General features: G+C 42.5%; 1 protein-coding gene across 1 annotated transcript; it reads left to right on the forward strand.

Moving 5' to 3' along the window:
• Positions 1–1,660: 1,660 nt before the first annotated feature.
• On the forward strand, positions 1,661–14,729 carry C2H5orf15 (chromosome 2 C5orf15 homolog). Its single transcript, XM_003266374.4, has 3 exons — positions 1,661–1,995; positions 10,199–10,725; positions 13,242–14,729. The coding sequence occupies exons 1-3, from the start codon at positions 1,857–1,859 to the stop codon at positions 13,371–13,373; spliced, it is 798 nt and encodes a 265-aa protein (XP_003266422.1). The 5' UTR covers positions 1,661–1,856; the 3' UTR covers positions 13,374–14,729.
• The last annotated feature ends 6,538 nt before the right edge of the window (positions 14,730–21,267 follow it).

The raw sequence follows: 21,267 nt of genomic DNA on the forward strand, positions 1-21,267 counted from the left end.
GTACTTGGGATTACAGGCATAAACCACCATGCCTGGCCCTAAAATATTTAAAAATGTATAAAGGGTTCTCTTGAGTATGAGGGAATATTTCCCTCACTAGTTACTTATTGTCTGCCTGTTGCATGCAGCATGTTGGAATATCATTGTGCAAAATGCTTTGAGTTCATAATATCTCACCAGTTAAGAGAATTGAGACAATCTGGTATGAGGACACAAATGGACAAAGTGGACAATGAGTCAGGGAAGAGGACTGCAGTGTGTTTATTATAGATGAACTTTAAAGTCAACAAGCAGAAACTAAGATTGAGAAGCTCATTTGTTGAACTGAGTGGTTTTACAGAAAACTTAAGTACAGCTCAGAGAAGGGAAGCTCCTGGGGGACTGGGAGGACTTTGCACCTTGGCTAAGGTGGAGAGTTTGCAATAAGGACACCATTCAGTCTAATATGGGCTTCTGGGGGATTTCGGGAAATGTGCAGATGAATGACTTCTTAGTTTTCTTAACACAGAGTTTGTGTGTTTCTGAGCTGTCACCAGGGTGAGATAAAGCTTAGGGGAAACCAGATTCAGGAGTAGAACACAGGCCCTTTAGAGAGACAGCTCAGCTGTGTCTCTGGGGGATAACAGCAATCTTCGCAGGGAATCATAGAGACGAAAATGGTGAAGCTGTGGGCACAATAAATGTCTTGCTTAACGTCACATTGATTTTCCTGAAATTGATCAAATGAAACTTTTATGAATTGAAGTCTGTATCTGTTTATTACGGAGACATTCACAGAACGTACACACAGAGCAAAGTATGGCGCCAGGGCCCTAGGTGAACTTGGAAGTTTGTAAGTTTGCATTTTTAGATACTGGGGATTTGAAGTAACAAAATTTAAAAAGAGAAGCTTATTTTAGGAAATCTGGAAGTTATTTTCAATGGCAGCCCCTCACCTCTACTTCCTAGCTACCTTCTTTTCATTTTTTTTTTTTTTTTTGAGACGGAGTCCGTGGCTTAGGCTAGAGTGCAGTGGCATCTCGGCTCCCTGCAGCCTCCACCTCCCGGGTTACAGCGATTCTCCTACCTCAGCCTCCCGAGTAGCTGCGATTACAGGCACGCGCCACCACGCCTGGCTAATTTTTGTATTTTTAGTAGAGATGGGGTTTCTCCATATTGGCCAGGCTGGTCTCGAACTCCTGACCTCAGGTGATCCGCCCTCCTCGGCCTCCCAAAGTGCTGGGAGCCACTGCACTAGGGCCGGTCCATAATATCTTTATCATCTTGTATAGTGTGTATTTCACACCATAGTCGTCCTCACAAGAAAATAAACTGCCAAGGCGGGGGGGGGGGGGTTCTTTTTGTTCACTGCTGTATCTTAAACAGGGAGAGGTGCTAAATCTTTGTTGAAAAAAATAAATGACTGTCGGGAAAGATTTTTAAAAATTACTTAGAATCCCATCACCCAAATAGGACTACTTAACATTTGTGTTTCTTTCGCCTTTGAGAGAGAAAAGAGCAGTTACTTCGCTTTCGTGATCAGTCTATTCTACAGCTGGATCTTCCTTTTTAAAATGGCTAAAAACGCTTTTTTTGGCTGTATAGTACCCAATCATGCAGGCGGCAGGGAGGGGCTCGCTTTGGCCCTCTTCAGCACGTCACACCCTACCTTTAACCCGCAGCCAAGTATGTGGCAGTCCCCACTTTCGCCTTGCTGCAACTCCCTCCTCCCTGCAGTCCTTCCTTCTTATTCCGGTTTCCAGAGCACGTCTCCAGGCTTCGACGTCACCACGCTGGGACGTAAGTGCCGAAGGCCGCGGCGTCTGACCTCATGGCGTAGAGCCTAGCAACAGCGCAGGCTCCCAGCCGAGTCCGTTATGGCCGCTGCCGCCCTGAAGAGGATGAGGGGGCCAGCACAAGCGAAACTGCTGCCCGGGTCGGCCATCCAAGCCCTTGTGGGGTTGGCGCGGCCGCTGGTCTTGGCGCTCCTGCTTGTGTCCGCCGCTCTATCCAGTGGTAAAGGGGGCGCGGCGGCAGTGCGGGCTTAGGAAGGCTAGGAGGGCTCGGGCGCAGGGCAGGAGACAGGCCGGGCCAGGGAATGGGCGATTCCAAGTGTCAGGAGCAGACGGCGGTGTCTGGTTGGGGCAGGGTCTCCGCGGGCCTGAGGACGGAGGGTATGGTGTCTGAAGGGGTCCAAGGTGGTAGGGTCTCCAAGGGGCCTGAGAAGTGGGGTCCCTGAGAGATGCAGGAACCCAGGGAGCAGGGAGCAGGGTGTGTAGATGGGCGGGGAGGGAGGAGTGGTGTTGGCGCCTAGAGATCGTTGAAGAATGGGCTGCCACAAGGAATGGCGGTGGTGGGGTCTCCAAAATTTCTTGGATCGGAAAGTTAGGAGGATCTAGAAGAGAGGGTGGCGACAGGGGCTGAGGAGGTGGCCGGGGCTGGGGGTGTGGTGTCTGGAAAGGGTCCTGAGTTTGGGGGACTCAGGAATCTTGCAGGACCAAGGAAATGTGCGGGTTTTCCAGAATGGGAGAGGTCAGTGGTAAAGACCGAGGCGGGCAGGGGCAGTAATCCAGTGACTGGACTGAGCCAATGGAATATTTCCGAGAGGGAAAGTGAAAGGGAAAGAGTTGTCTTGGTTCTGGTGCATATTTGAAGCCTGGGAGGTTCTGGTGTTTGATAAAGATTCAGAATACTGGGGCGTTGAGCCGCTGAAGGCTTGGGAGGCAGAGAGGAGTTTGGAGACAAGGGAGATCATGATTCCTCTTCCCTGTGTTCCGAGTTAACCAGGATAACCCTGCCTCATTTTAATGGATCTGTAGGATTCGATTGATAAAAGATTTCATTTCTTGCAAATGTTGCATGGTGAAATCAAGAGATTGAAGGCTTTTATTGAGAAATTAGGAAATCTGTAAACCAGTGCCTGATACTTGGTGGGAAAAATCCACTATTAAGAACTTGTAAGGAGGCCGGGCGCGGTGGCTCACGCTTGTAATCCCAGCACTTTGGGAGGCCGAGGCGGGCGGATCACGAGGTCAGGAGATCGAGACCACGGTGAAACCCCGTCTCTACTAAAAAATACAAAAAATTAGCCGGGCGTGGTGGCGGGCGCCTGTAGTCCCAGCTACTCGGAGAGGCTGAGGCAGGAGAATGGCGTGAACCCGGGAGGCGGAGCTTGCAGTGAGCCGAGATTGTGCCACTGCACTCCAGCCTGGGCGACACAGCGAGACTCCGTCTCAAAAAAAAAAAAAAAAAAAAAAAAAAAAAAACAAAACTAGTAAGGATTAAACAGTATTTTGTTTAGTAGTCCCATTTTTCTTTCAGGCCAAGACACAATCCTGCGTTTCTCCCTAAATTTGAATTTTCAGCTGCAAAACAGTGTGACCTGGTATAGTGTTTTCCTTCTTGCCAACAGGGCCTGTACAGCCCTACATTGCTCTGCGACAGTACTGTGGGTACATACTTATGTTTCCTCAGCAACATTTCAGTGTTGCTAACTGGACGCCCTCCCAGAAGTCTTTGCAGTCTCTGAGGAAGGACTGCTGTCCATTTCCTAAGGCCCTTTCATCATTAGTGAAATGTAATGAGGATTTCCCTGGTTGATGCAGATATACCCGTTCCTAAAGTACTTAAGTAGCTTAATTGTTTTGGCCACTTAATCATCTAAAAAAAATAAAACACAAACATTTATATTTCCTGCTGGAATGCTTAAGGGATATATATCTGGCAACTGTAGTTTCAGAAACAGCTTTTTTTCCCCTAAGAGATGGTTGAAAATTGGGCAAGCAGTGAAGCAGAATGTGGAGTGTTGTGTCCTTTAGTCTCTGCTTTTATTTGTTAGTTCCCTATAAATATTGTTCTAACTATACTGAGACATTTTAGAGAATCTTTATCTTTTAAATTAAGTCTTTACATACACCAGTTTAAAATGTCATAAATTCAGATTATTCTGTCCTGAAAAGAACCTAAATGAAAATGAACATAACGTGTCTTTAATAGGCGAGCAGCCCCATTGCACTACAGTGTAGCTTGGGATATAAGTATTTTTTGTTAGCATACCTTATAATTTAAAAGTAGTCACTCCTGTAATAAGAAAATTAGTCTAGAATGTGTTGAGTTCCAAATTTCAAGTGAGTTTACAAAAGTTAGAAGGTTACCACATTAGATTTATTTAAATTTGTTCCATATTAGGTTTTAAAAACTATCAATGCTTGGTTATATGCTTGTCAGTGTGTAAGAATTTTTGTTTTATGTTTTTGTTTGATCAAGTCTAAAAAAATTAACATAAGCAGTTTGGATCACTGGGTGACTAATTCTTGGTCATGCCATTTCAGAAATGCCTGCTTCTCTATATTTGCATTATATTGTCCCCAAATGATCACCTAAACTTAATGTATAATGCATTTCATTTTTAAGGCATTGTTTCTCAAACCAGTGTGTGAATGAGTTCTCGGGGTCCTCTGCATTCTTAAGTTTAAGAAATGCTGATATAGTTTTATTTTAGGGCAGTTTTTAAAAAGGGACCAGTAGGAGGGGAGAATTAAATTTATAAAGTTTTTTTTTTTTTTTTTTTTGAGTCTGTCGCCAGGCTGGAGTGCAGTGGTGCGCTCTCTGCTCATTGCAACCTCCGCCTCCTGGTTTCAAGTGATTCTTCTGCCTCAGCCTCCCGAGCATGCTGGGACTACAGGCGCGCACCACACCCGGCTAGTTTTTGTATTTTTAGTAGAGACGGGGTTTCACCGTGTTAGCCAGGATGGTCTCAATCTCCTGACCTCGTGATCCGCCCACCTTGGCCTCCCAAAGTGCTGGGATTACAGGCCTGAGCCACCGTGCCCGGCCTTTTTTGTTTGTTTGTTTGAGACAGGGTTTTGCTCTGTCGCCCGGGCTGGAGTGCAGTAGCACAAATTTGGCCCATTACAACCTCCGCCTCCTGGGCTCAAGCAGTCCTCCCACTTCAGCCCCCTGAATAGCTGGGACCACAGGTGCCTGCCACCGTGCTCAGCTAATTTTTGTATTTTTTGTAGAGATGGGTTTTGCCATGTTGGCCAGGCTGGTCTTGAATTCCTGTGCTTAAGCGATCTGCCTGCCTTAGCCTCCCAAAGTGCTAGGGTTACAGGCGTGAGCCACCGTGTCTGGCCCAAGCTTTATTTTTAAAATGTTAAGCTTCAACTAGAGAGGTAATATCAATTAGGAAAGGGAAGATTTAGAAGTCTTATTTATATACTCATAGAAGGTCAACAGTTAAATCCGTAAAGTCAGAGTTGTACCTTTGTTCTGAATACTCTTCATATCTGACTTAATCAACTTCTCTGATTTGAAGGAGAGCAGTTTGAGTAAGTTGATAGCCTTTGTATTACATGTTTCAGATCAATTATTTGTTTTTTCTTGTGCTGTATTTGTGTATTACTTCCAAGATTTTACTGTTTGACTAATACATATTCTGCTCCTACTTGGTGCTAGGTATTGGAGTTAAACAATGAATAGGGTGATATTGGGGGTATCCTTAGAAGAATGAGTGGCGTTTTGCTGAGAACCACGGGATGGGCTCTTGAGGGAGTGCAGTAGGTGCATAGATGCTATGTGGGATGTGGTGTGGGATTTGTGGTGAGAGTTGAATCGAGAGCATATTCAATAGATATTTATTGAGTGCCTGCTATCTATTAAGTAGGTAATGGGGATACAGCTGTTAGGGAGATTAGTAAGATAATGAGAGTGAGGTAATGGGGGCCAGATCATGTAGGATCTTGAAGGCTATTATAAAAACTTTCACTTTTGTGAGAAATGGATGGCCCTGGAGGGTCTTAAATAGAGGAGTAACATTTGATGTAAGTTTTTACAGAATGACTCTGGCTGCTGTGTTGAGTATAGACAGTAGAAGTTAGGGTAGAAGCAGGCAGATGAATTAGGAAGCTATTGTAATAATCCATGTGAGATAATGGTTACTTGGACCAGGCAGGAGCAGTGGAGGGTGAAAAGCTCTCAAATGCTGCATATGTCAGAATAACAGATTGGATGTGGGATGTTAAAACAATGACAGCTCCAAGGTTTTTAGTTTTAGTAACTAGAAAGATGTAGTTGCCATTAACTGAGATGGAGACTAGGTAGAACAAGTTTTTTTGTTTTTTGAGTGGGGCATAGGAATTTATTTAAACTTTTTATTTTGAGATAATTATAGATTCACTTGCAGTTGTAAGAAATACTATAGAGATCCTGCATATCCCCTACCCAGTTTTCCTAATAGTAACGTCTTTCAAAACAATAGTGCAATATCACGACCAGGATATTAACATTGGTACAGTGAAAATACGGGACATTACCATCACCACAAGGATATCTCATATTGCCCTTATAAAGCCACCCCACTTCCCTCCTACCTCACCCCTCCTGAACTCCTGGCAACCACAAATTATCCATTTGTATAAGTTGGTAATTTTGAGAATCTTACATAAATGGAATCATACAGTATATAACTTTTGGGATTGACTTTTTTCACTTAGCATAATTCTCTGAAGATTCACCTAGGTTGTTGCATGTGTCAATAGTTTGTTCCTGTTTAAATTTTAACTTTTATTTTTTCGAGACAAAGTCTTGCACTCCAGGCTGGAGTGCAATGGCATGATCTCGGTTCACTGCAACCTCCGCCTCCCGGGTTCAAGCATTTCTCCTGTCTCAGCCTCCAGAGTAGCTGGGATTATAGGTGCACACCACCACACCTGGCTAATTTTTGTATTTTTGGTAGAGACAGGGTTTCGCCATTTTGGTCAGGCTGGTCTCGAACTCCTGACCTTGTGATCCACCCGCCTCAGCCTCCCATAGTGCCCGGATTACAGGTGTGAGCCACCGGTCCTGGTCGTTTGTTCCTTTAAATTGCTGACTAATATTCTATGGTATAGGTAGACTACACTTTATTTATCTGTTGAAGGGTGCCTGCTTGTTTCCAGTTTTGGGCTATTATGAATAAAGCTGCTATGAATGTGTTTGTGCAGCACTCCAGCCTGAGTGACAAAGCGAGACCCTGTCTCAAATAAAATAAAATAAAATGAGCTTTCTATGGACATCATGTAGTTGAGTCTGCCAATCTCTGTTTTTTAATGATGTATTTAGGTCATTTACATTTACTGCACTATGGATATGTTAGAGCTGAAGTCTGCCATTTTTATTTTTTGTCTTTAGCCTGGGATATATGAGGTAAAAAGAAAAACCTAAGGAAGTCACCACCATGTTATTTCACATATCCGGAGGTCTCTAACTGTTCTACCCAGTTCTTTCCACCTTTCAGAGTGTTCTTGTGTTATTTTATACATAATATCCAGAGCTTTTAGTTGTTATTAGTGGAAGAAGTAGGGAAGAGTGTGTTTGTCTTCCTGAAAGCCAGCCAGAATTCATTTTGAACATATTAATGTGAATGTCAGACATCTAAGAGGAGATGTCAAGTAGGTGGTTGGATTTATGAGTCTAGAATTCTGGTAGTTCTTGGAAGTTCTTTTAATTTTTCTCAGAAAAGTTAGGAAGTGATGTCATCAGTTGAAAATGAGGATAACAGAGAAGACATTTGAAGTTTGTGGGTAGAGGAAAATGTGATTGGTGTCCTAAGAGAGTAGAAGGGTAAATGGACTAGGAAAATATAATTGCCAACAATTTTAATTGCCAACAGCTTTAAACATACACTTGAATCTTTGGCATTGAATTTAAAATGAAATGAAAACAGTGGCATGGTTGTATATTTTTTCCAGCCATGTTCAGCTGCTGAGTGCAGATGTGAGTAGTCAGAGAGCTTGATTTATTAATAACTAGGGATGAGTGTAGTCTCACCAAGTGAATGGGTCAAAGTGGACAAGGGGGAAGGGAATTGAAGATGGATGTAAGAGAGTGATTATAAAGCAATTATAATAGCTGACACAGAATTGAATCTGGATAAAGAGAGAAGAGAGTGTATTGGGCAAGTTTTGATGGTGACCGTAAGGGAATGAAAAGGACTAGAGGGTTGTAGGTGTTGATGGATTGAGAATACCAGGGAATGAACTGGAAGGATAGGAGGTCTTGCCAGCAAATAGAATGCATGAAATTGAGATTATGGAAGAATTGTGATAATAAATAATGACTTTGGGAGTGAGTGGCTGAGGTAAAGAGGAGGGCTAGCTCATGAGAAGAGAGGAGGTCAAAGATTTTGAAATCAAGGCAGGAGTACTTGTCTTAGATTGAGTGAACTCTAGAGCCAGGAGCTAAAGATCATTAAGAATTAGGGGGCATGACTTTGGATGGTGGATGAAAGTAAGTTAGTGCATTATAGCTTAAGATAAGAGAATCAAAGCTAGAGGCCTTTAGGGAGAAGAACGGGAGAATGGTCAGAAAAGGGCAATGAGGAGAACTGTGCCTCCTCCAGACTCAGTGGTTCAAGGATGTGGGAGAAAAAACAGCTATTACTTAAACGAGCTGAAAGGAAAATGTCCTTAAGGGAGAGTCAGGTTTCAGTAATAAGAAAGCGAAGGGTGAAAGAAGGGATTTGCAGATGACTGTGAATTCTATACTGCGTGGTGGAAATTTCTTTATAATTATTCCCACCCTATCAGCTTGTGTCCTTTAAAGGTACTCACCCATAGAAAAACTGTTCTTTTAAAAGTTAAGTTTAGTTAGTTGGCTCCCACTTATTTCAATTTTCAATTTTATTTTAAAACATGTTTTTTGTACTTTGGGAGGAAAATTTAATGTATCAGAAAATAATAATTTTTATTTTTTATTTTTATTTATTTATTTTTTTTTGAGACGGAGTCTCGCTCTGTCACCCAGGCTGGAGTGCAGTGGCGCAATCGCAGCTCACTGCAAGCTCCGCCTCCCGGGTTCACGCCATTCTCCGGCCTCAGCCTCTCCGAGTAGCTGGGACTACAGGCGCCCGCCACCACACCCGGCTAATTTTTTGTAGTTTTAGTAGAGATGGGGTTTCACCGTGGTCTTGATTTCATGACCTCGTGATCCGCCCGCCTCGGCCTCCGAAAGTGCTAGGATTATAGGCGTGACCCACTGGGTCTGGCCTTTTTTTTTTTTTTTTACTAACTTACTACATTATTTTTCTGAGATCCTCTGTTCATTCTAATTGACACCAGCTGTTTCTTTTTTCCTACACAAAATGGATGTCAACTGTGGTACACAAACCAGAGTGAATTCACATGAAGAAAGGGTTGTCTGTTAGATTGTTAACTTGTGTGAATGCACATGTTTGTGAAAGCACTAGAATGACTTGGTTTAATCTTACCCCTATAAAATATTTTACTTTAATGGGATAGACTTTAAAATATTGTCTGAATATGTTTAGATCTCACATGACAGGTTTTTTTTTTTGTTTGTTTTTTAGTGTGGTAGAGGTCCTTGAAGTTCTTCAACAGATACTACATTAGATTATAAATTAGAGACGGTTAAATTTCAGCAGGGATTCCTCTGTTGAATCTTCCTCTATTCATTCTTCTTGGTAAAAGAATAATAAGAATTCTTATGTAAAGAATTTTACCTTTAGTAAACTATGCTGAGTAGGTAGCAGCACAGGGAAACAGATGCCTTCCCCCATCTTCAAAATAGTCTAGTTGTCACTTAGCTCTCAGGTTCCCGTTTCGGATGCTTCTCCTTTAGAAGTTTTTTCTTCTTTGTAAGGATCCTTCTTTTTTTTTTAATTTAGGAGAGGGAGTCCTCTAGTTCAAGTATCACTTAGAATTACTGTCTACAGCACGCTTATAGCTTCCCCTGGATTTGTTATGTTGTGTTGAAAGTATTTAGGTCCAAACTCCATATCTTTTTTGGGACCTACTTGAGTGAGAATCAGCCACTTTTTGTTCTGTTCTAGGAATCAGGTAGAGTCTGGAAAAGGTAACTGAAATCCACACCCTTTATGAAATGAAAACAGAGGGGATGGGTGAGGGCTGTATGTGAACTTTGTCATTATGACCTAAAGTCAGACCTTTTTCTTTTCTTTTGGTGGCAGGCTGTATAATGCAGTAGGTCTTTTATGCTGCTTAAGTTGTTAGTATCTAGCAAAGCAGTTATTATCTGAAGAATGACTGACTAAGAAGAAATGTAACTGATTGCTGGCTATTGAGACTTAATAACTAGTTTTCGAGAAAGTTATAGGAATGTAGCAGAGAGGAATGCTTAGTGTAAAATTTGGGTAAATATGCTTTTAGCTTGGTGGAGATAAAGTTGGAGATTTCAGTTTGATATGCTTTGTTTGTTTCAGTTGTATCACGGACTGATTCACCGAGCCCAACCGTACTCAGCTCACATATTTCTACCCCAAATGTGAATGCTTTAGCACATGAAAACCAAACCAAACCTTCTATTTCCCAAATCAGCACCACCCTCCCTCCCACGACGAGTACCGAGAAAAGTGGAGGAGCATCTGTGGCCCCTCATCCCTCGCCTACTCCTCTGTCTCCAGAGGAAGCTGATAACAATGAAGATCCTAGTATAGAGGAGGAGGATCTTCTCATGCTGAACAGTTCTCCATCCACAGCCAAAGACACTCTGGACAATGGCGATTATGGAGAGCCAGACTATGACTGGACCACGGGCCCCAGGGACGACGACGAGTCTGATGACACCTTGGAAGAAAACAGGGGTTACATGGAAATTGAACAGTCAGTGAAATCTTTTAAGATGCCGTCCTCAAATATAGAAGAGGAAGACAGCCATTTCTTTTTTCATCTTATTATTTTTGCTTTTTGCATTGCTGTTGTTTACATTACATATCACAACAAAAGGAAGGTAGGTTTGGGATTTTTTTAGCCCTTTATTATTTCAGTCATAATGCTTTTGATGATTCGTGGTTCTTTTTTTTTTTTGCAAAAAAAAGTGTAGTGGGTTTTCACTCTGTCACCCAGGCTGGAGTACAGTGGCACAATCACAGCTCACTGGAGCCTCAACCTCCTAGGCTTAAGTGATTCTCTTCCCTCAGCCTCTCGAGTAGGTGGGAATACAGATGCACACTACCACACTCGGCTAATTTTTAAAAATTATTAAATTAAAATTTTAAAAATTATTAAATTAAAATTTTAAAAATTATTATTATTTGTAGAGACGAGGTCTTGCTATGTTGCCCAGGCTGGTCTTGAACTCCCAGGCTCCAGCAGTCCTCCCGCCTCAGCCTCCCAAAGTGTTGGGATTACAGACATGGGCCACCATGCCCAGCCCTCTTTCCTTTTTTTCGGTGAAGTTTAAATTCATAGTAAAATATTGAGATGTCTAATCAGCATGTAAATCTATTGCGTATTTTAACACACTGCAGACAGAATGCCCGAATGTAACGTACTTCTAAAAAAAGAAATAGTCCTATTTCTTAATGAGTAATACCAAAGCCCAGTGATTTTTTTTTAAGAGTTTATGTCTTAATTTGGCATCATTACTTCAGTAGGAATACTTGTGGAGAAAGTGTTAATTTAATATTTGTCTTTTAATTTATTAACATTGAACTTAATCTTTTGATTTTTTTTCTGGTTATAAAGTGTTACACGTTTATTTTAGGGAGTTCAGAAAACAGAAGAGTTGAGAAAAGAAATTTTAAACTACTTCTCAGCATTAACATTTTGGTGTATTTCTGGTCTATAAATGTGCACATAATTTATATATATAGGTGTATGTTATGATTTTTAATGAATTTTATCTCACAGAGTTTTTTTGTTTTTTTTTTTGTTTTTTGAGATAGAGTCTCACTTTGTCTCCCAGGCTGGAGAGCAGTGGTGCGATCTCGGCTCACTGCAACCTCCACCTACCTCCCAGGTTCAAGCAATTTTCATGCCTCAGCCTCTTGAGTAACTGGGACTACAGGCACAGGCCACCACGCCTGGCTAATTTTTGTATTTTTAGTAGAGACAGGGTTTTGCCATGTTGGCCAGGCTGGTCTCAAACTCCTGGCCTCAAGTGATCCACTCACTTCAGCCTCCCAAAATGCTGGGATTACAGGCGTGAGCCACCGCACCCAGCCTATCTCATAGAGTTTTGTGTCCTGACCAATCATGAGCATTTTCCATATCCTTAATAGTCTTTAAAAACATTATTTTTTTTTGAGACAGGATCTTGCTATGTTGTCCATGCTGGTGAACTCCTGGCCTCAAGTAATCCTTCCACCTCAGCCTCCCAAGTAATTGGGATTATAGGTGTGAGCCACTGTGCCTGGCTAAAAACATAATGGATTCATCGTTTACAATTTTTGGTTCAGAAATAATATTGTGATGAACATTTCTGTGCTGGTACCAGTTTGCCGGATTACATGAGGCACAAGAGACATCTATAGGACAGGATACATCACATTTAGTGTGAGGGTACATGTTGGCACTGTACAGTCCCAAAGCTGAATAGTTAAGTCTTTTAAAATACTTAAAGGGAAATCAAACACACAGTTCCTTTTTAATACTTACTGGTCAGGAAGTCTCAGTTCTTGACTTTATTGTAACTTGCTTTGTAACCCTGAAAACCACCTTCCCCTTCGGGGCCTTGATTTCCTTATCTGACAAATAGTGAAACTGGACCTGATAATTTCAAAATGTCTTCCTGCTTTGAGAATCAGTGACTCTAATAACAGTTCAAAAAAAAGCAAACCAACAACTGTTCTGGTTATTTGTATTTAGTGATATACTGCTAGCTTTGTAAGTGTTTATGGGTAGACAGAACCTTGAGTGCTGCTGATATTATATCCCACTGTTTAGTGTTTGGCCATCTCTATTATGAACATCTAAGGGACTTGTTAAACAAGTAGGTTCCTGGGCCCCACCTCAAGTACTAACTCGGTCTCTGAAGATAGAGCCTAGGAATCTGAGTCTTTAACAAACATTCCTATATATACTGAAATTTGAGAAGCACTGTTTAGCCTTGTTTACAAGATGGAAAGCAAAATAGCTTTTTTTTTTTTTTTTTTTTTTTTTTGAGACAGGGTCTTGCTTTGTCACCCAGGCTGGAGTGTTGTGGTGTACTGTGATCTCTGCCTCCTGAGCTCAAGTGATCCTCCACCTTAGCCTCCTGAGTAGCTGGGACTACAGGCAAGCGCCTCCATGCCTGGCTAATTTTATATTTTTTGTAGAGATGGTGTTTCACCATGTTGCCCAGGCTGGTCTCGGACTCCTGGGCTCAAGTGATCTGCCTGCCTCGGCCTAAAATAGCTTTTTTTATTGTTGATATTTTGTGTTTTATATTTAGAAACCTAGAAGAAAGATATTTTACTTGTTATACAAATGTTTACCATATTCTCTGTTTTCTCTTTTGCCTATTTAATGACTTTTGTTTTCCAGATTTTTCTTCTGGTTCAAAGCAGGAAATGGCGTGATGGCCTTTGTTCCAAAACAGTGGAATACCATCGCCTAGATCAGAATGTTAATGAGGCAATGCCTTCTTTGAAGATTACCAATGATTATATTTTTTAAAGCACTGTGATTTGAATTTACTTATGTAATTTTATTTGCTTGACTTTTTATATGATATAGTGCAGATGTTTGCCATAGGCAATTGGTACTTAAATGAGAGGTGAGTCTCTCTTTTGCCTTGGTGCTTTGGAAATTAAATGTCACAAATGAGTATATAATTTTTTATCTGTACTTTTAGAGCTGAGTTTAATCGGGTGTCCAAAATGTGAGTTAAACATTACCTTATATTTACACTGTTAGTTTTTATTGTTTTAGATTTATTATGCTTCTTCTGGAAGTATTAGTGATGCTACTTTTAAAAGATCCCAAACTTGTAACTAAATTCTGACATATCTGTTACTGCTGACTCACATTCATTCTCTGCCATTCAAATACTATTTTTTATCCACATATTTTTTTTTTTGTTCCCAAACTGTAATGTACAAGGATATGTGTGATAATGCTTTGGATTTGAGTAATATTTTTTTTTCTTTCAAGAAAACTGCTTTGGATATTTTTAGATAATTTAAACATAATTTAGGATAATGATATTGCTCAATCTGACCACAATTTTAGGTAAAACATTAAATGTGTCAAGAAATCTTGGCAACAGAGACTCTGCAGCTTGCAGTGGACATAGATAAAATGTTACAGAGATACTATTTTTTTGGTTGGAATTACTATATTAAATTTAGAAGCAGAAACTAGTAAAATGTTAAATACATGTACAGTTGCTTTTAGTTAGCAATTGATTGTAGCATGGGTTTCTCCAAGGTTTCAAGCAATGAGCAGAGTTTAAAATTATATCAGATTCGTTTACTTCGTTTATTATTTTACAATAAATTTGAATAAATCTTAGGGGCCATTATCACTTAAATAATACTGTATCTAGGTCTTTCAAATTAAAATTATACCTGAATGAAGTTGTTTGTATACATAAAGGATATTTGTGTACAAGGACCTTTTTTCCCCCACACTTGTTTTCTTGGTTTTTGTTTTTTGTGGCAACTGGAAAGTATTTACTATGGGATTCATTTATGTCTGTCTTTCTATCATAAAGAATTGATCAATATGTAAATATGTGATTTGAACCATGGTTGACTTACGAGTGTCACTACAGCTTTCTAGAAAACATAGCCCTAATATATGTTAAGCAGGACCCGGGTGAGCCAGTGGGCTTGCGCTTTATGTAGAGCTGGAAGAAGGCCGTCCATCCTGTCTCTTGGGCGGACAGTGTACTTTCCTAATAGGGAAGGGAAGCACAATGGAAATACCCCTGAACCGTTTTATTGCAGTAATTTTTTTCATATCTGAAACTATTATTTAATATTTTGAATAAGATTTTAAAAAATAAATGGCAAAGATATAAATCTATGATTTCACAAGTGTGTTTCATTTCAGTGATGACATTTAGGTGGTGATGGGGAGTAGCGTATGTCTGGGAGCAATTTAACCTGACTCACTTGCAGGTGTCCCTCTCAGCAGTGCAACTCTGCCTCTATGAATTCCACTTACATTTCTAAATTCTTCTTTGGGTCCAACTTCCTGCTAGGTACTGAAGTTTATTGAAAACTGTAGCAAAGTAGGATGGCAAAGGAAAGCAAAGTGGCTAAATCAGTGTGCTCTTTCTAGCATCCTGGGGTCCCTATCTGGGATGGAAGGCTCCCCAAGTGTGGAGGCTCATCCCCCTTAGTGGATTGGGGATTCTTGGGTACTTCCTGGTGGTCCAGCCACCTAGGTCACAGTGCTGCAATTAAGTAGCCGCAGACTTTTGGAGCATCAGATCATACATTGATTAAAAATGCCGCTGGAGGCCGGGCGCGGTGGCTCACGCCTGTAATCCCAGCACTTTGGGAGGCCGAGGCGGGCAGATTGCGAGGACAGGAGATTGAGACCATCCTGGCTAATACGGTGAAACCCCGTCTCTACTAAAAATACAAAAAATTAGCCAGGCGAGGTGGCAGGTGCCTGTAGTCCCAGCTACGTGGGAGGCTGAGGCAGGAGAATGGCGTGAACCCCGGGGGGCAGAGCCTGCAGTGAGCCGAGATCACGCCACTGCACTGCAGCCTGGGTGAAAGAGCGAGACTCCTTCTAAAAAAAAAAAAAAAATTGCTGCTGGAGTCTCACAGAGGCACTTGAGCACTAGGTGCTAGTGCTAGGGACTAGGCACCCAGGGGCCACGGTCGAGCCTCACAACCTCATGCCACCTCCTCCTGTGTGGTGTTATCTGCTCCTTTCTCCTAGACTCACTTTCTGGACAGACCAGAAGCTCTGCACCCGATTTTGGTACTAATGGTATAATAGATTACCTTTTAGCTCCCATTTCTGTGTCTTAGCTGAAAAGGAATGTGTTGGAACTTGTGAGGCAGACAGAAACAGACATTTAGAATTTGGGCAGGCAGGCAGGCATGCTGTATTAGTCTGTTCTCACATTGCTATAGAAATACCCGAGACTGGATAATTTATAAAGAAAAGAAGTTTAATTGGCTCACAGTTTTGCAGGCTGTGGAGGGAGCATGATGCTGGCATCTGCTCAGCTTCTGGGGAGGTTTCAGGAAGCTTACCATCATTGTGAAAGACGAAAGGGGAGCAGTTGTCTCACCTGACAGGAACAGGAGCAAGAGAGAGTAAGGGGGAATGTACTACACAGTTTTTTGTTGTTTTTTTTTTGAGACAGAGTCTCGCTCTGTCACCAAGGCTGTAGTGCAGTGGTGCAGTCTTGGCTCATTGCAACCTCCACCTCCTGAGTTCAAGTGATTCTCCTGACTCATCCTCCTGAGTAGCTGGGACTACAGGCACCTGCCACCACTCCCAGCTAATATTTGTATTTTGTATTTTATTTTTTTTTAGTAGAGATGGGGTTTTACCATGTTGGCCAGGCTGGTCTTGAACTCCTGACCTCCAGTGATCCACCCGCCTCGGCCTCCCAAAGTGTTGGGATTACAGGCATGAGCCACTGTGCCTGGCTTTACTATACACTTTTAAATCACCAGATCTCATGAGAACTCACTATCATGAGAACAGCACCAAGGGAGATGGTGTTAAACCATGAGAAAACCACCCCCATGATCCAGTCATCTCCCACCAGGCCCCAACTCCAACACTGGGGACATCAGTTCGACATGAAGTTTGGGCAGGGCACAGGTCTAAACCATACCACATACCTTGACTGGGCTTTCTTGATTTTAAACGTGATCTCCTGAGGGTGAGTGCAAGCTCTTGTGGAATGTGTGTAGTTTGCCCCACTGAGTGAGTTGCTTGAGAACAGGAACTGGCTCTTATTCCTCTCCAGCCCCAAGCTCATTACTCTACCTGGCACCTGCTAGGCCCCTTTAAATTGTTATTCAATGAAGTATTTGAGAAATTAGATGAGGAGAAAACCAAGACAACTCAGGCTCTGCACAAGATCACATAGTCTGCATAGAGTCCAATACTACTAACGTCCTGGGTACACAGATGCATGTGCGGGATCAGAGCTGAGTACAGCGTGTCAGTCCTTATGTGCACATCCACAATTCTACGGGAAGCTAAAGCCCACACTAGCTTGTACGAGATATCACCCCTTCCTCCAAATCCCAGGTTCTGATCAGAGCAGGTGCTGCCTGTTGAAGGTGAAGGACGTCACTGCCGGCCCTGCTGCCGATGTTCCGGTTCTCCCCCACCCTGTGTGGGGGGTGGGGTGAGCAGGGCTGGCTTTGCCCTTCGGCCTTCTTTAAGCCTGGTTTGCTGGTGCAACAGTTTGCCTCCCTTCTGGATTCAGCGTGAAGCAGTTCATCCTTCCCAGCTGAAGTTCAAAAGGTTAAAAGTCTTTTGAGGACCAAATGTCTTCCAAGGGAACATAAAAGAAGGCTGTCCTGAGGTTGTCAGTCTGGCCTGACCCAGCACAGCTTGAGCCAGGATATATGGGGTAGTTCTCTTCAATTAGCTGGATTCTGTTTTCATTTTGACGTTAGGAGCGGAAGTTGCTGGGACAGATTCTGGAAATGGAGCCAGGGCTATTTCTGTGTAAGTACCACACGCTAACCAATTGCACCACTGGAGCTCAGAGCTGGAGCTGTTTCTGACTCACATCTCAGTAGCTGTCTGTGGTAATGGCATGCTGTCTAGGCTGTTTAAGTGGCTCAGGGGAGCCTGATTTTGGACCAGTAAGCAGCAGCTTCTACCCCATGAGGTCTAAGCCCACCTCTCTTCTAGCTCCATCCTAAAGAGTCCCAGACCCATCTGTACTAGCTGGTACCAGTGGGCACCACAGGGGCAGAAACGGCGTCTGGCTTGAACCACCCTGTCATCCCAGCACGCAGCACAGGGCCTGAGTAAAAGGAATCCAGGTGTTTTGCTTTTAATGCAGTGCCTATCCCATGAGGGATTTATTTATTTTTTTTTTGAGATGGAGTTTAGCTCTTTCTGCCCAGGCTGGAATGCAGTGGCACGATCTCGGCTCACCACAACCTCCGCTTCCCTGGTTCAAGTAATTCCTCTGCCTCAGCCTCCCGAGTAGCTGAGATTATAGGCATGCACCACAATGCCTGGCTAATTTTGTATTTTTAGTAGAGATGGGGTTTTTCCATGTTGCTCAGGCTGGTCTCAAACTCCCGACCTCAGACGATCTGCCCGCCTCAGCCTCCCAAAGTGCTGGGATTACAGGCATGAGCCACTGCATCTGGCCGAGGGGTTTTTTAATCTAATGAGGCTCTAGATTAAAAAACCCCTACTCCTTGCTTAGGAAGCCTTTCTCCACCTATCCTAATACTTCCGCTCTGAAACCCTATGCTGCTTTCTCTCACAACGTCAAAACTGCCTCATTTCTCTGCTGGGAAACCCAGAGATGCCATGTTCTGGGGATCCTTGACTTCCTGGATGCCTTTCTTCTCACAGGGCCCTTTGTGCTTCTCTCCCCTTGGCATGTGGATCGGACAGCACTCCCACCTGAGGAGGCCATGCTTTGCAGTGGGCCCTGCAAGAGCTAGGATAGGCCATGAAATCATACAGGCCTGGGTTGGAATCCCTCTCTGGGCCTAACTCCTAGGCTGAGTGTCCTCCCCAGGCCATTTTTCCTGACTGTTCCTTGGAAATGAGGAAGGGTCAAGGGTCTTGAGGGCTAACACCAATGTCCTGCACCTTGCTGGGACTAAGGTCATCCTGGCCCATGTGGCACCTACCTGGTCTTCTAGGAAGACAGACCTAGGGAGGAATGGAGGGAAAGAGGGTATGGGTTGAGGTCAGGGCTGGATGACCATAGTCTGAGCTTGCTGTGCCTGTTGCAGTCTCCTACCTTATAAAATGAGTGATTGATTATCTCGCTAGTCTGTTAGGAAGAGTAAACGGATTGATTTTTGTGGAAGGACTTTGTGCATAGGAAGGAGTTTTCACCATGTCACTGACCACAGAAGAGCCAGCTTGAGCCTTGAGTCCACCAAGGAGGGATAGCCCACAGTCCTGAGGCTGCCTTTCCTAGTCCCCTTGGGACTACCTTGAGGCACACAGCTGGTCAGAGCTGGGTTTCTCCTGAACCATCCAGGCATGTATGGTCCTATTAGAGAATAGGTGGGTCTCCTTTGGAGCCTCTCAACCCCATTCCCTGTTCTCCAGCCTCATCCTTTCCCAATAAAGAGGCCAAGGGTCCTTCCCATCATTCCCTGGACTGTTCCCAAAAATAGACAGCAGAGAGGCAAGGGGACCGAGGACCCCAGAGAGGTGGCTACTTTTAGGCTACATGGTATGTATGCCTGAGCCTCTCCTCAGGGAGCATGGATGGAGGCAGGGCTTGGGCTGTGGAGGGTCACTCTCAGGGGTCCACACTCTACTATGACCATGGCACTGCATTAAAAGCAAAACACCTGGACTCCTTCTACTCAGGCCCTGTGCTGCGTGCTGGGATGACAGAGTGGTTCAAGGCAAATGCTGTCTCTGCCCTTGTGGTGCCCACTGTCAGGTAGAGAAGAAAAAGAATCATAGTGAAGTGTGATGAATGCTATAGGCTGAAAACTGCATTTTACTTCTTTTTCCTTATAAAGGTAATTTAGACATTCTGATAACAGCTAACACAGGGCTTACTACAGATTGAGTATTTGCCATTTCTGTGTGTGCAACCAACCCAATAAGGCAGTTACTATTATTATCCTCATTTTACAGATAAGGAGCCAGGAGCATGGAAAGTTTAAGCAAGTTGCCCAAGGTCACGGAGCTGATGAGAGAGCTGGGATTTGAATTAAGGCACGGTGTGTTTCCATACTCCCTGCTCTCTATCACTAATTCCCCATTACTCTAGAAAATGAAACAGTTGCAGAAGGTAAGAAAAAGAAATTATTCAAAGGTTCTCTACCCTTAGGCCCTCAACATTTGTGTGTATTCTCCTTTTTTTCCTTTTAAACTTTCTTTTATTATGTTATGACATAGCACACTACAGAAAAATACATCAAACAAATGTACAGCTTAACAAATTATTATAAAGTAAACACTGTTTAGCCACTGCTCAGCTAGAGAAATAGAATTTTGCCAACACTCCCAATCCTCACTTGCTAATTGTTACCTTCAGTCTCCCCCACAAGGAGTTATCATTTTGGTCTTTATGGCAATTATTTTTTCACTTTGCTTTTTAGATTTACTATCTAAGCATATATATGTAAAACCATCATTTAGTAGGTTTTGGAATTTTAGATAAATTGCATCACACTGCATGCATTATACATGTTTGTGCTGGCTGTTTTCACTCAACATTAGATTGTGAGTTTCATCATGGTAGTTGATTGTGTAGCATCAGTTCATTCATTTTCATAGCTACATTGTATTCTATTATAAAAATATACTCACTGTGCTTATCTAACCCATATTTGATGGACATTTGAGTTGTTTCTAGTTTCATACGATTATGGGTGATATTGTTAGGAATATTCTTACACATGTCTTTTCTTGTTTGCAGGGGTATTTGCATCTCTGGTGGGTATATACTTGAGTGGAATTGCTGGATGTATATGTCCAGCTTGAATAGCTAACGTCATACAATTTTCTAAGGTGATTGGACCAATTTATATTTCTTTAAAAAAATTTTTTTTAAGACAGAGTCTCGCTCTGTTGCCTAGGCTGGAGTGCAGTGGTGTGGTATCAGCTCACGGCAACCTCTGCCTCCTGGGTTCAAGCAATTCTCCTCCTTCAGCCTCCTGAGTAGCTGGGGCTACAGGTGTGCGCCACCATGTCCAGCTAATTTTTGTATTTTTATTAGAGACAGAGTTTCAGCATGTTGCTCACACTGGTCTCAAACTCCTAAGCCCAGGTGATCCATCCGCCTCAGCATCCCAAAGTCCTGGGATTACAGGCATGAGCCACTGCGCCCGGCCCGATTTATATTTCTTCCAGCCTGTGCAAGTTTCTGTTGCTCTCTACATCTTTGCTAACAGTTGGCATTGTTAGTGTTCTTAATTTCAGCTATTCTGGTGGATATGTAGTGGTCTCTCCTTGTGGTTTGACTTTGCCTTTCCCTGATGACTAATAATATTGATAATTTTTCATATCTTGATTGGACTTGTACATATCTTCTTTTGTGATGTGCTTGTTCAAGTCACTTGCTTATTTTTCCATTGGGGTGTTTGTCTTTTGCTTATTTGTGTGAGTTCTCTGTTCTGGAGAGAACCAAAGCCCTCATTGGTTCTATATGCGATAAATAGCCACCCGTATGCTGTGACTTGCCTTGTCACTTTCAGAATGGTATCTTTTCATGAACAGTTTTTTTTTTTTTGGAGGAAATTACAGCTCTGTTTTATTGAGGTATACTTTACATACATAAATTCATAGATTTTAAACATTTAATCAGTTTTGACAACTGTATATATCTTTGTAACTGCCACCCCCAAAGAAGATAAAAGATATTTCCATCACTTCAGAAAATTCCCTAGTGCCATTTTCTAGGCAATTCTTCACC

The sequence above is a fragment of the Nomascus leucogenys genome, chromosome 2 (assembly GCF_006542625.1).
Source record: "Nomascus leucogenys isolate Asia chromosome 2, Asia_NLE_v1, whole genome shotgun sequence".
Taxonomy (NCBI): domain Eukaryota; kingdom Metazoa; phylum Chordata; class Mammalia; order Primates; family Hylobatidae; genus Nomascus; species Nomascus leucogenys.

Bases quoted from the DNA above. Each gene is read 5' to 3' on its own strand.
- C2H5orf15 (XM_003266374.4), top strand. From the start codon at position 1,857: ATGGCCGCTGCCGCCCTGAAGAGGATGAGGGGGCCAGCACAAGCGAAA. The intron at 1,996-10,198 runs GTAAAGGGGGCG...TGTTTGTTTCAG, and splicing joins GTCCGCCGCTCTATCCAGTG to TTGTATCACGGACTGATTCA. The intron at 10,726-13,241 runs GTAGGTTTGGGA...TTTGTTTTCCAG, and splicing joins CATATCACAACAAAAGGAAG to ATTTTTCTTCTGGTTCAAAG.